Raw genomic sequence first — 12,083 nt, forward strand, 5'->3', positions numbered from 1 at the left:
TTATTCGCGTTATTAATTCGGCTCCTGATTACATTAAACTAAACATGCTCAGATTGTTACAACCTTTGCTTGTCGGTTATTTTTGGGATCTTTCTGGATGGGCTCAAGGCGGGGTCTGTAAGCACAAGCAAACTGCCAGCACTTTTGTTTTACATGAAAATTGTTTGATGTCGGCCTATTGCGTTATTGTCTGGCTATAATTTGGAGGCAATATTAAACAATAGGCCCATATATTGTAAATATACATGTTGTGTTGTTTTGTTGTTATCACAAACGTATAGCCTGATCATAAATTTCATGGATACCTGGATGTTGTATGTTCCATTATATTTATGAATGAATGATTTATGTGAAGTCTGGCTTAGATTCGAGAATTAATCATATAGATTAAAAAAAGTTTTCATTTAAAACTTATCTCATATAATAAAATCCTCGTCCGAACGAACATATGTCAGAATGAAAAAACATTTAAATTATTTTTGTGATGCATCAGTATCAATAGCTACAACGTCATAACAGATATAGATATAATGCGGTTCATACTTTTGAAGTTGATGCGTATCTCCCGAAAAAAATCAACTCCAGAAGAGTCCGCGTCTGTAAATGCCTGAACTTCGGAATCGATCCTACCTTTGTTAGGCGCGGCATCTGTGTCTTGCAGCTGTTCCCTTGGATAAAGATGTTAATTGTCATGCTTACAGCATCTCGATCTCCGGCGTTTGTGAAGTTGGGATTGATGCTGTCCTGTGTTTTTTTTTTCCTTCCACACTTAAGCTCTGCTTGTTACTGCCCCATAGCGGAGCGCAAGTGAAACGGACTACCGGAGATTTGCACTGTTTTTCTGTTAGTGTGTATAATCAAAATATGACTCAGTTTGGCCAGTTAGAAAAATATGATAATAGAAAAGTATTCTTTTCCTCTCACTTTTTTTTCTTGATTTAATTACCGACTTCACGTACTTACACTGTGTCCCGTTGCACGATGTAATATTGCGAAACTATGATTTTGTGGCAGTGTTTTGTAAAGGAATTTTCCGTTTAATCATCGTCTTAGTATAAAGCTATATGGTTGTTCTGGTATCAGTGGACGTACATTATGTATTTTTTCTTCTCTTGAGCACCATGGTCATGACATGAAGCTCAGTCATTGATTACTCGCAAATGTTAGTAGTCATCCGCTGTTTATCTTGAAGATGTAAAAGTAGTGCGCGTACATCTCCTCGTTAGTATAGTGGTGAGTATCCCCGCCTGTCACGCGGGAGACCGGGGTTCGATTCCCCGACGGGGAGAGTCTGCATCTTTTTGCCTCGGTCTCAAAAGGCACCAAGCTAGAACCGGCCCCGTGTTAGTGGAAACGGGGCTTGTGACTTGTACTCATGCATAATATTCTGCGGGTCGCTCAGCAGCGCAGCATATGAAACTAGACTCGGATTGTAAGTGTGTGGTTTTGATAATTGATGTATGGATGGATGGATCCTTAATAAGAGATATAAACAATAAGGTCCAGTCGCCAACTAATCATGTAAAATACGTCATAAACTCATGGTTGTTAAACCCAGAATAAAAATGAAGACGTATAACTAGGAAAGTCAACTTGCACATTTCAATTTTGGTTCGATATAATCACGTTGTCCTTAACCCTCCAGTGCAGGAGGGGACGGTAATGCGCATCGAATGTTTCCGAACCTGTGTGTGATACAACCGAGGAAGAGCCGATGACTTCGGGGGAGGAGGGGCAGGCGACTCGGAAGAAAAAGCAGCAGAACCCAATGCAGCCTGTAGCCCATTCAAAGGCCTACTGTTGGACCTCTGCTTATTTTGCAATACGTCTTTAGTACGGACTGAAAAATGTCCGATTTCGATGAGTTTGAGAAGCAGTTAAGCGAAAATCGGCAAGGTAAGTTTGGCTTTGAAGATCGGTGTATGCTCCCTGTTTTAGGGTAATAAAGTGGCCGGCGTGTCCTAGCGCCGAGGATGGTGCGGAGGGCACTTCTGCTGGTTCCGAAAAGAAAAGCGCGGCTGGGAAATCGGTGCCTTTTATCCGAGCGCTCGCCGATTCTGAAACCTGCCCGATTCTTCTTCTCCCAGCTGCCGCAGGATCCCCGAAAACTGACCGCTTTGGTAAATCAGTGACATTCTTTGCTTGGCATTGTTATAGAGATCGCTAGGCCTGCATCCATCAGTGCCCGGCGTACATAACATGGACATTTCAATGAAACGTTATTGGGGTGCACTCGATGTGAAAGCCTGCGGTTTTATTTATTTAATTATTTACCATTATACACTTGGATCATAAATTGTGACCCGCGTATTTTCATTCGCAGTAACACACTATGCATGGATGTTTGTTGCAAGCGTTATATTTTCAAGATCACGTTTAAAGTTTTATGCAAATAAAAACGACCGCGACCACTTGATTTAAAGTCCGCACTTAATAACAGTGTTAGTTACTTGGTTTTTAAATACTACGACGAGTTTTCTATATAATGATATGATTTTGTCTCTTTCCGATGCACAATAGCCTTTCCCTTGGGTCCGAAATGCTGGCCCTGTCATCCGTACAGAATAAGTCTTTCTCACACGATCGCCGTTTCTTCATGATGTATAGACTCTAAAAATCAGCCGCGTTCCCTGGAATCATAACAACTGCTTTTAGGTCGTTATTGCAAAGTCTTGCACCTGTATCTACCTTTACAGCGGATAGCAGTAACTAACAATGATGTACAGTTATATAACAATACACATATAACTTCATTAAAGTGCAGAGAATCCAGTAAACTGAATAAACTTAAGCCATACTAACGCAACTGAAATATACAACATGCGTTACAACGGAGTCGAAAGTAGGATTGATTTATGTACCTATCAAATGGCAATCTTGTCATATCAGCTCCTTATCACTAAATCACTAAAATGTCATTCGAAACGACCTGATTCGGCTAGACGAGCACTAAGTGCCGCCGTGTTTGATAAACTAGCAGTTCCAGTCATTCATATCTGCGCTCTGACTATGCCTGCGATTGCGGTAATTGGTTATTACCGATTTACGTAAGATGCATTGGCCGCTCCGTGTCTGTACTTTTGCAGCGGTGCATTACCGTAACGCTGTTATAACTGATGCATGAAGCTGATTCCTCGAGCAGCACCTGCGTTTAAATGCTTCACTGAAAACTGCACCTTCAGGGATTTATTTAAGCTTCTATATGAAGGACCTGCTGGGATAGAAAGGTGATATTTTATTGCTAGTTTAATAAAGTGCTGTCTGTCAGATTGAAACGATATTAATTACCCATCCATCGTCCAACCAGTTATCTTAGTCAGGCTCCCCTGGAGCCTATTCCAGGCAAATTCCCCATACAGAGAGCAGAGGCAAAATTCAGGCCTCCAGACTCGGAGGCGTGAGGCAACTGTACTCACCACTGTGCTCCTATATCATTAATTAGTCTGGTTATGTTTTTATTGTTTCACAACAGACTGACATTCAAGGGGATGTCCTTGTGCCCTTGAAATTATTAGCCATTGAGAGATGGGTGTGTTTGTTTCAGGAGGGTGTGATTGAATATGTGAATTGAATGGAGGTGCTTCATTCTGGTGAGGAAACTGGGGAGTTAGACCCCGTACCACATCTTGGTCTCCGTAAGTGACTTTTAAGGCATAGCGCTGGGTCAGTCAGCATCCAGCACCCCAGGGAAGTTGGTAATATGATTACTCTGTGACTCATGGGCTTCAAACCCACAACCATCCGGACACACATTCATAATCCCTCTGAGTTACACATCTTGGATTTATCGAAATGGATGGTAGGGGGGCAGTCATGTCGCTCCGCCCACCGTCTCACTGGTACCACGGTGTCGTCCCCCAGAGCGGGAGAAGGAGCGACACAAGAAGCGTAGCCGCAGCCGGTCTCTGAGCCGTGGCGAGAAGCACCGCCGCTGGAGCAAGGACTCCAGGGGGCGGAGTCACGAGAAGCGCAGCAGCAGCCGCGACCGCAAGGGTCGTGACCGACGGAGCAGCTCACGCGAGCACAAGAAGCACAGGTACCCCCCCTCACGGTCCCGGTTACAGGCACTGAAGCTGATATCTAGCATGGTTTGAGGCCTCTTAACAAGTTTCTTTCACAATCAACCAATTGGTTTCTTCGTGGTGGGAAGGGGGACTGTACCCATATTAAATTTTAACTGGCGTTTATAAGTAGCCCCCGCCATAGCGATGGGACCTCAAAGCCAGCCTAAAAAGTGGCGCATGGTCACACCCTCATGACCTTAAACTGCCTGCGATCCAAAGTTAAATGTAAACATTCTGCCATCTGTTTGTTTTTGCCAGATTCTGAGTGTTTACACTGTATTGTTTGGGGAAAACAACCTTCTGTTTTGTGTTTGGGCAGCTACTCTCCTCGGAGAAGCCGTAAGAAAAGGACATACAAGTACTGGGATGTTCCCCCTCCGGGATTCGAGCACATCACCCCCATGCAGTACAAGGCAATGCAAGGTTTGGATGCGACGCTTCCATGTGTGCTAGTTCAGTATTGCAAGGTTATGGTATATTGGTTGCAATGAAAGCATTTATTCTGGAGTGCCCTCCTCCCCCCTGCTGGTCAAAGAGGGAATAACACTTGGGATGATTTCAGACAGTGTGAAGAGAGCTTAAACCTAGGGGTTAGAAGCAAATGAAGGCGACGATCCGGATGTTCTGGCCGTCCCTGGTTGGGGTCTTGAAGCCCTTTCTCCTCCCCACAGCTGCAGGGCAGATCCCCACGATAGCTTTACTGGCAACATCCACCACCAGCGGCGTGGCAGTGACGCCCACCCAGGTGCCGATGGTCGGCAGCCAGATGACCCGGCAGGCCAGGCGGCTTTATGTCGGCAACATCCCCTTCGGCCTGACGGAGGTGAGTCCAGGCAAAGTCCCGCGTTGCCTTCTGTCATGCATACTGGTGTCATGTGTAGCTCAGTGAGTTAGGACACTGAGCCGGTCACAAGAAGGTTGTTGGTTCAAATCCCTTGGGCAGCAGAGTGATTTCACCATTGGGCCCCCGAGCGCAGCCCTTAAGCACTATTTGCTCTAGGAACTGTCTGGTCCTGCTTCTTCAATGAAATGTATGTTGCTTTGGATGAAAGTGTCCGCAAAATAAATAGATAAATGTACTAGACTTGTCAGTCATTTTTTTTCTCGTTTGCCTGTTTTGATGTCTTCAGACGTCTGCCTGTCTTCATTCAGTGTGTCTGCCTGTCTTTTTAGGAGGCCATGGCGGATTTCTTCAATACCCAGATGCGATTGGCTGGCTTATGTCAAGGTCCCACCAATCCCGTCCTCGCTGTTCAGATAAACCAGGACAAGAACTTTGCCTTCCTTGAAGTAAGAGTCTTTCCTGCCTAATGGCTGCTGTGTCCAGGCGGAGACCGCAGCCTTCCCTGATTAACGACGTTCTTCGTTCTGCCCTAGTTTCGGTCCGTGGATGAGACCACGCAGGCAATGGCCTTCGACGGCATCATTTTCCAGGGTCAGTCGTTAAAAATCAGGCGGCCCCACGACTATCGCCCCCTGCCTGGCATCTCAGAGCAGCCCGCCTTCCACGTACCAGGTCCGTTTTGCTTGTCGCCGTCATAACCTTAATCTTTATTTACCTTTGAAGAGCCGATCGGCAAGGCCAGTTTTTTGTACTCGTTACGGACTGACTGTCCTTCGCAAGCTGCGGATGTCTTGTCATATAAAGAGGGAGACTTTCACTTTTATTTACTTAATGTTGTAAATATTTAGCAGACAGTTTTATCCAAAGTGAAGAATGTTTTTTTTTTTTTTTTTTTTTTTTGAGAAATCAGGGTCAGCCTGTCCCTAGAGCAAACTCGCCGGCCCAGTGGTGTGATCACCAGTGATGTGAACCAGTGATCTTCTGATGATAACGCTGGCATCCTAACCAGCTGAGCCACACACACACACACACAGCTCAGTCACTCACTTCTTACTGTTAACATAGGGGTGTTGTGTGGCTCTGTGATGTTTGCCCATGAAAAGAAGGTTGCTGGTTGGCAGGGTTGGCAGAGTGATTTCACCACTGGGCCCTTGAGCAAGGACCCTAACCCCCAAATTGTTCTAGGGTTGCTGGCTCCTATTCTAGTTAAAAATTCTGGACACACCTACTGAAAATGACTTGTTTTTCAGCAAGATAATGACCCAAAGCCCACCTTGAAGGTTATGCAAGTAGCTTATTACCTTGTGAACTAGGAAAGAGATGGTCCCCACAGCCCCCCAACCTAAACTCTATAGAGCTGGTTTGGGATCAGTTGGATGAGAGTAAGAGTAAGGTAGCCAGCTTGCGCGCAGAACTTGTGGAAACTCGAGGACTGTTGGAGAAACGGTCCAGGTGGGTACATATGTTAGCTGGTTGAGTCCGCAATGCTGTCATCGAAGCCAATGGCTCCTATTTTGAAGAGACAAAAATTTTGTCTTTGCAGTACTTCATATGCATAACTTCCATGCCCAAAGGCCTTTTACTATAAGGTGAATAACAGCTAAAATAGAGACAAATGCATTAAGAGCAGGTGTGTCCATACTTTTGACTGGTGCTGCATGTGTCAGCATCTCCCATGGAGAGCAAGATGGGAGAGACAAAAAACAGTCGTCAAACTGCCCCAGTATTTAGGTATTTTTTTGCTGGAGTTACATTTATCTGATATTATATAGGAGATAACGACGTCATACTGATTTGAAGTTGGCTTATTTCACTCGCGCCGTTTGCTCGTGGTCATTATCCGGCATGTTGACGGTTTGCTGTGATCGGCCGGCTTTGGGCGCCGTGCCGCTCTGTCTGCAGGGGTCGTCTCCACCGTGGTTCCAGACTCGCCACACAAGCTCTTTGTCGGAGGCCTGCCCAACTATCTCAGTGACGATCAGGTACCCCGCCCTCAGTCTCTGTCGCCGGGGAGCCGACCCACAACCCTCCTGTGTTTCTGTCCCACTGCTGCACGTGGAACTCAAGCAGGCATGCACACACACGCACACGCACGCACGCACGCACGCGCACGCACATACATACATAAAATAAACACTCGTCTCTGTGTAACTGATTAGTAGGAAAAGAAAGCCTGTCAAAGTTACCTCACCGCTTAAAATTCATTACAAGATACTGGGGGGTCAAATGTCAGCATCATGTTTAAAGCTAGCTGCTGAAAATAGCCGCACATTTGAGGTTTTTTTTTTTTTTTTTTAAAGATATTCATGGGATTTATTAAACATTTATTAGACATGTAGGTAATGAGTTGACAGTTACATTACGCTCATTGTTTATCCAGCTGTAAATTATGAAGATATTGAGACCCCGCTAATGTAAAAGGTACGTTTCCCAAAACCTCATGTTATCGACTTGCATAGTTGGAACCATTCAGTTGTTATCTAATGTTGTTAGCAAATAACCTTATTAGCAACAAAGGCTTTGGGAAACGTGCCTTACAGCTGGCGGCTTGCCAAACCAGTCACGTAGCCAGTCCCTGTGCTGCCTGTTGCTGGGTACCCTGGAATATTTGTATATCGGGTTAATTGCTGAGTGTTAGTCGGATGAATCAGCCGCGTCGTTTTGCTGCATGAAAATTTAAAATCGAGTCATCTGCGCGTCACCTAACTGACGAATACCTCCACATTGCCGTACACCTGTGTTTGCCCAATCCCAGTCCTCGGGGAACCGCCGACTGTCCACATTTTCGCTCCCTCCTAGCTCCCAGCCAATCAGGAACACCGAATACCTGGTACAGGTGTGCTGAGAGGAAGCAAAAACGTGGACTGACCGGGGGGGTACCCCCGAGGACTGGGCTGGGAAACACTACCATAGACTGTGCTTGAAATGTGGGGGAGATCGACCAAGTCCCCAAACGCTTCAGTATTCGCAGACGTGCCGTGTCTCACGTCCATGTCCGCACACTGAGAACGATGACTTCACATCCCGTTAACAGCGATGGGGAGCTGCGGAAGAATCGTTCCCTACATTGCTGTGTCGCTCGAAAGGCAGAAAATACTTCGGACCTTTTTCCCGGTGAACGATTATCAGCTTCACTGGAGTTTTCACATCGTGCCCCATGCCCTATTCTGTTATGACGTCAGTGATGGATAATATTACCATAACAACATGCACAGATGAGGTCGTCTTACTCTGAAAGTGTTGAAAGGGTCACATTTTAGACATTTTCTACTTCTCATTAGCATCTTTTATGATTTTTTTTTTTCTTCCTATATCGCCACCCCACTGAAATCGGCCCATTATAGACATAATCCATACAGGCATTTAATAGTTTACCTATTTATTTTGCAAAAGTTAATCGCAAAACGTTTTGCGTCCACCCCTGCATTGTAACATTTTGAGCTCCGGTGTCCCACTCACTTTAGCCTAAACTGTTAAAAATGGCAAGACTCAGCCCACAAGATAGTGATCGCGGTTTCAGTGAAAGGTAAGTGAGAAGTGCAGTCAGTTTGTTTTTCTTTGATTTTTTTCCTCCTTTTCGGATTGTCATCGTAATCTTTCTTATCCAGTGTGAGTCACATGTAATCCAAGTCAAGAGGAAGGCTGTACCAAAGCAGCACTGGGGGGAGAGAGTTTGAATCCAGCAGAACTGTTAATGTATTTCACGTCAAAGCCAGTAAATGTGCCATAGACAGGTGAAATGGAAACCGCTGCTTGTATCCTGGTGTTTACATTTTTTTTGCAGTCCCTGCTACCGCTTTGATACTTACAGCTCTTTCATTTTTGTTCCCCACTTTGTCCCCAGCTAGGGGCCTGTAAGATCGTTAAGTCTTCGCTCATAATTTGTTCAGTAGTACTGACCTACTGCTGCCATGCCAACATGTAACACAAGGCAAGTAAGACATTCCGTCCCTCGCACGGATATCCTCCCTGTCGACGGCCTGCCCCTGTGGGGGGGCTCTGTCCTGGAGTGCTCTTAAGCATATGGGGTCCTTTTTTTGGGGGTTGAAGGCTGGGGAGAGACTTATTATGCTGATCACAGGGTATAAATTTGATTTTTTTTTTTTTTTGCCCCTAAGAGAAGGTAGGAGGTAGCGCCCTCTTGTGGCTGCCAGTGTCCCAGGTGACTCCTTTCTGAAGTCAGTGGTTAATGCGGCTTTACAGTAGATTCCTGTAGAATAAGTGAGGAATGATGTTAGCAGAGCTATTTCGTCCTGTTTGGCTTCAAGCCGTGGCCCCTTTAGCAGGACCCTGTGGCGGCTCTTAGCTTTACCTGTGAGTTTATCTCCTGTAGGCTTTGTCCCTCTAATTAACTGCACCAATGTGGTTCTTGGTTTTAAGAACAGGAAGTCAGTGATTCGGCTGGGTTTGTGTTCTGCCGAGTCGCCCCCCCCCCCTCCACATTGTATACATGGAACACTTAACATATAATTAGCTGTTTTTATTTAGTTTTTTTTTTATATACCATCTAGCTTAATTATTGTGGCCCTTAAAATCAGATGCAACTCGGTCCATATTTCAAAATTCGTAGTTGGAATTATCAGAGAACTTGATTAGGAATTCAGTTGTGTTGTATATGCTGTAGGATGGGGGGGGGGGAATCTGTGTTATCATTCATTGACAAGAATCAAAATAGTTACTTTTGTACGCTCCCAGTAAGTAAGTCATGCAGAAAGGGCACAGGGGGCTTTGAGCTCTAGTGTTGCACCGTAATGTCGAGCCACTTGTCATAAAGCCATTTTCCTGATGTCTTCACTGTTTCCTCATGTCGTTTTGCAAAGTTTAACATGCTGCTTCTCCCACAGTTAAGATTAGCATTTCTAGCGAGGCGCCGTGCCTGGACTGTCGGGCTAATCGCCCCCCCGCGTCTCCTCCTCTTGCCCAGGTGAAGGAACTCTTGACGTCGTTCGGACCTCTTAAGGCCTTCAACCTTGTGAAGGACAGTGCCACGTCACTGTCTAAGGGTTATGCTTTCTGTGAATACGTGGACATCAGTGCCACTGACCAGGTGCGTGAGGTGGGGCAGCAGCTGGAAGGTCTGGGGTGACTCGGGGCTTCCGGATGGAATTGCTGACGCTTGTGTGGGATGCATCCCGCAGGCCGTGGCTGGACTCAATGGCATGCAGCTCGGAGACAAGAAGCTCATCGTCCAGCGGGCAAGCGTGGGGGCTAAGAATGCCAACGCTGTGAGTATTTGCCCTCGGCTGCCGCCTTTCTGATGTCCTAAACCCAACTTGGTTCCTGGGTGCCTCCCAGGAAGCTTAATGCCCCTATTTCTTGGGTTTATTTGGGTCCATGTAAATTTCTCGCTGTTACTCGAGACGATTGGACGATCAGGGGGTATCTGACACTCTTGTCGCCCCCCGGGACAGACGGCCATCATCGAGACGCCGGTGACGCTGCAGGTTCCAGGGCTGCAGCGGCTGCAGAGCTCCGGCATGCCCACGGAGGTGCTGTGCCTCCTCAACATGGTCATGCCCGAGGAGCTGGTGGACGACGAGGACTACGAGGAGATCCTGGAGGACATCCGGGAGGAGTGTTGCAAGTACGGCAACGTGCGCTCCATCGAGATTCCGCGGCCCGTCGATAGCGTGGAGGTGCCTGGCTGTGGCAAGGTGGGACCCGTACTCTCCTGTACCAGTGGCAAAAAGAAGACCTCTGTAGGCACTAAGCACAGGCTCATGGGAGCATTTCTTGCACAAAAGTGTTTTGAAAACGGAATAATTTTTTGTGTAAGAAAAACAATCTGATTGGTTCAGATAGACGACGGACGATCTGATTGGTTCAGATAGGCGACGGACAATCTGATTGGTTCAGATAGGCGACGGACAATCTGATTGGTTCAGATAGGCGACGGACAATCTGATTGGTTCAGATAGGCGACGGACAATCTGATTGGTTCAGATAGGCGACGGACAATCTGATTGGTTCAGATAGGCGACGGACAATCTGATTGGTTCAGATAGGCGACGGACAATCTGATTGGTTCAGATAGGCGACGGACAATCTGATTGGTTCAGATAGGCGACGGACAATCTGATTGGCTCAGATAGGCGACGGACAATCTGATTGGCTCAGATAGGCGACGGACAATCTGATTGGCTCAGATAGGCGACGGACAATCTGATTGGCTCAGATAGGCGACGGACAATCTGATTGGCTCAGATAGGCGACGGACAATCTGATTGGCTCAGATAGGCGACGGACAATCTGATTGGCTCAGATAGGCGACGGACAATCTGATTGGCTCAGATAGGCGACGGACAATCTGATTGGTTCAGATAGGCGACGGACAATCTGATTGGTTCAGATAGGCGACGGACAATCTGATTGGTTCAGATAGGCGACGGACAATCTGATTGGTTCAGATAGGCGACGGACAATCTGATTGGTTCAGATAGGCGACGGACAATCTGATTGGTTCAGATAGGCGACGGACAATCTGATTGGCTCAGATAGGCGACGGACAATCTGATTGGCTCAGATAGGCGACGGACAATCTGATTGGCTCAGATAGGCGACGGACAATCTGATTGGCTCAGATAGGCGACGGACAATCTGATTGGCTCAGATAGGCGACGGACAATCTGATTGGCTCAGATAGGCGACGGACAATCTGGCTCAGATAGGCGACGGACAATCTGATTGGCTCAGATAGGCGACGGACAATCTGATTGGCTCAGATAGGCGACGGACAATCTGATTGGCTCAGATAGGCGACGGACAATCTGATTGGCTCAGATAGGCGACGGACAATCTGATTGGCTCAGATAGGCGACGGACAATCTGATTGGCTCAGATAGGCGACGGACAATCTGATTGGCTCAGATAGGCGACGGACAATCTGATTGGCTCAGATAGGCGACGGACAATCTGATTGGCTCAGATAGGCGACGGACAATCTGATTGGCTCAGATAGGCGACGGACAATCTGATTGGCTCAGATAGGCGACGGACAATCTGATTGGCTCAGATAGGCGACGGACAATCTGATTGGCTCAGATAGGCGACGGACAATCTGATTGGCTCAGATAGGCGACGGACAATCTGATTGGCTCAGATAGGCGACGGACAATCTGATTGGCTCAGATAGGCGACGGACAATCTGATTGGCTCAGATAGGCGACGGACAATCT

General features: G+C 46.8%; 1 protein-coding gene and 1 non-coding gene across 3 annotated transcripts; both read left to right on the forward strand.

The window, feature by feature from the left end:
• Positions 1 to 1,216: 1,216 nt before the first annotated feature.
• On the forward strand, positions 1,217 to 1,288 carry trnad-guc (transfer RNA aspartic acid (anticodon GUC)). Its single transcript has one exon. It is a non-coding gene; the product is annotated as a tRNA-Asp (tRNA).
• A 559-nt stretch (positions 1,289 to 1,847) lies between these two features.
• Positions 1,848 to 10,741, forward strand: LOC125729640 (splicing factor U2AF 65 kDa subunit-like). Of its 2 annotated transcripts, none has more exons than XM_049005684.1 (10): positions 1,848 to 1,896; positions 3,862 to 4,036; positions 4,384 to 4,487; positions 4,736 to 4,887; positions 5,238 to 5,354; positions 5,442 to 5,580; positions 6,811 to 6,890; positions 9,833 to 9,955; positions 10,047 to 10,161; positions 10,321 to 10,741. In XM_049005684.1, exons 1-10 carry the CDS (start codon positions 1,848 to 1,850, stop codon positions 10,695 to 10,697), a joined length of 1,431 nt encoding a protein of 476 aa, XP_048861641.1. In that variant the 3' UTR covers positions 10,698 to 10,741. The 2 variants fall into 2 exon arrangements, with proteins under 2 accessions (XP_048861641.1, XP_048861642.1); XM_049005685.1 differs by having other exon boundaries at positions 10,047 to 10,133; positions 10,320 to 10,741.
• The last annotated feature ends 1,342 nt before the right edge of the window (positions 10,742 to 12,083 follow it).

This window comes from Brienomyrus brachyistius, unplaced genomic scaffold (genome assembly GCF_023856365.1).
Source record: "Brienomyrus brachyistius isolate T26 unplaced genomic scaffold, BBRACH_0.4 scaffold701, whole genome shotgun sequence".
In the NCBI taxonomy this organism is placed as follows: Eukaryota; Metazoa; Chordata; class Actinopteri; order Osteoglossiformes; family Mormyridae; genus Brienomyrus; species Brienomyrus brachyistius.

Excerpts from the sequence above, each read along its gene's own strand:
- LOC125729640 (XM_049005684.1), top strand. The coding sequence starts at position 1,848 with ATGTCCGATTTCGATGAGTTTGAGAAGCAGTTAAGCGAAAATCGGCAA. Across the intron at positions 4,888-5,237 it reads TCCCCTTCGGCCTGACGGAG|GAGGCCATGGCGGATTTCTT; the intron begins GTGAGTCCAGGC and ends CTGTCTTTTTAG. Across the intron at positions 10,162-10,320 it reads TTGCCCTCGGCTGCCGCCTT|CGGCCATCATCGAGACGCCG; the intron begins TCTGATGTCCTA and ends CCCCGGGACAGA.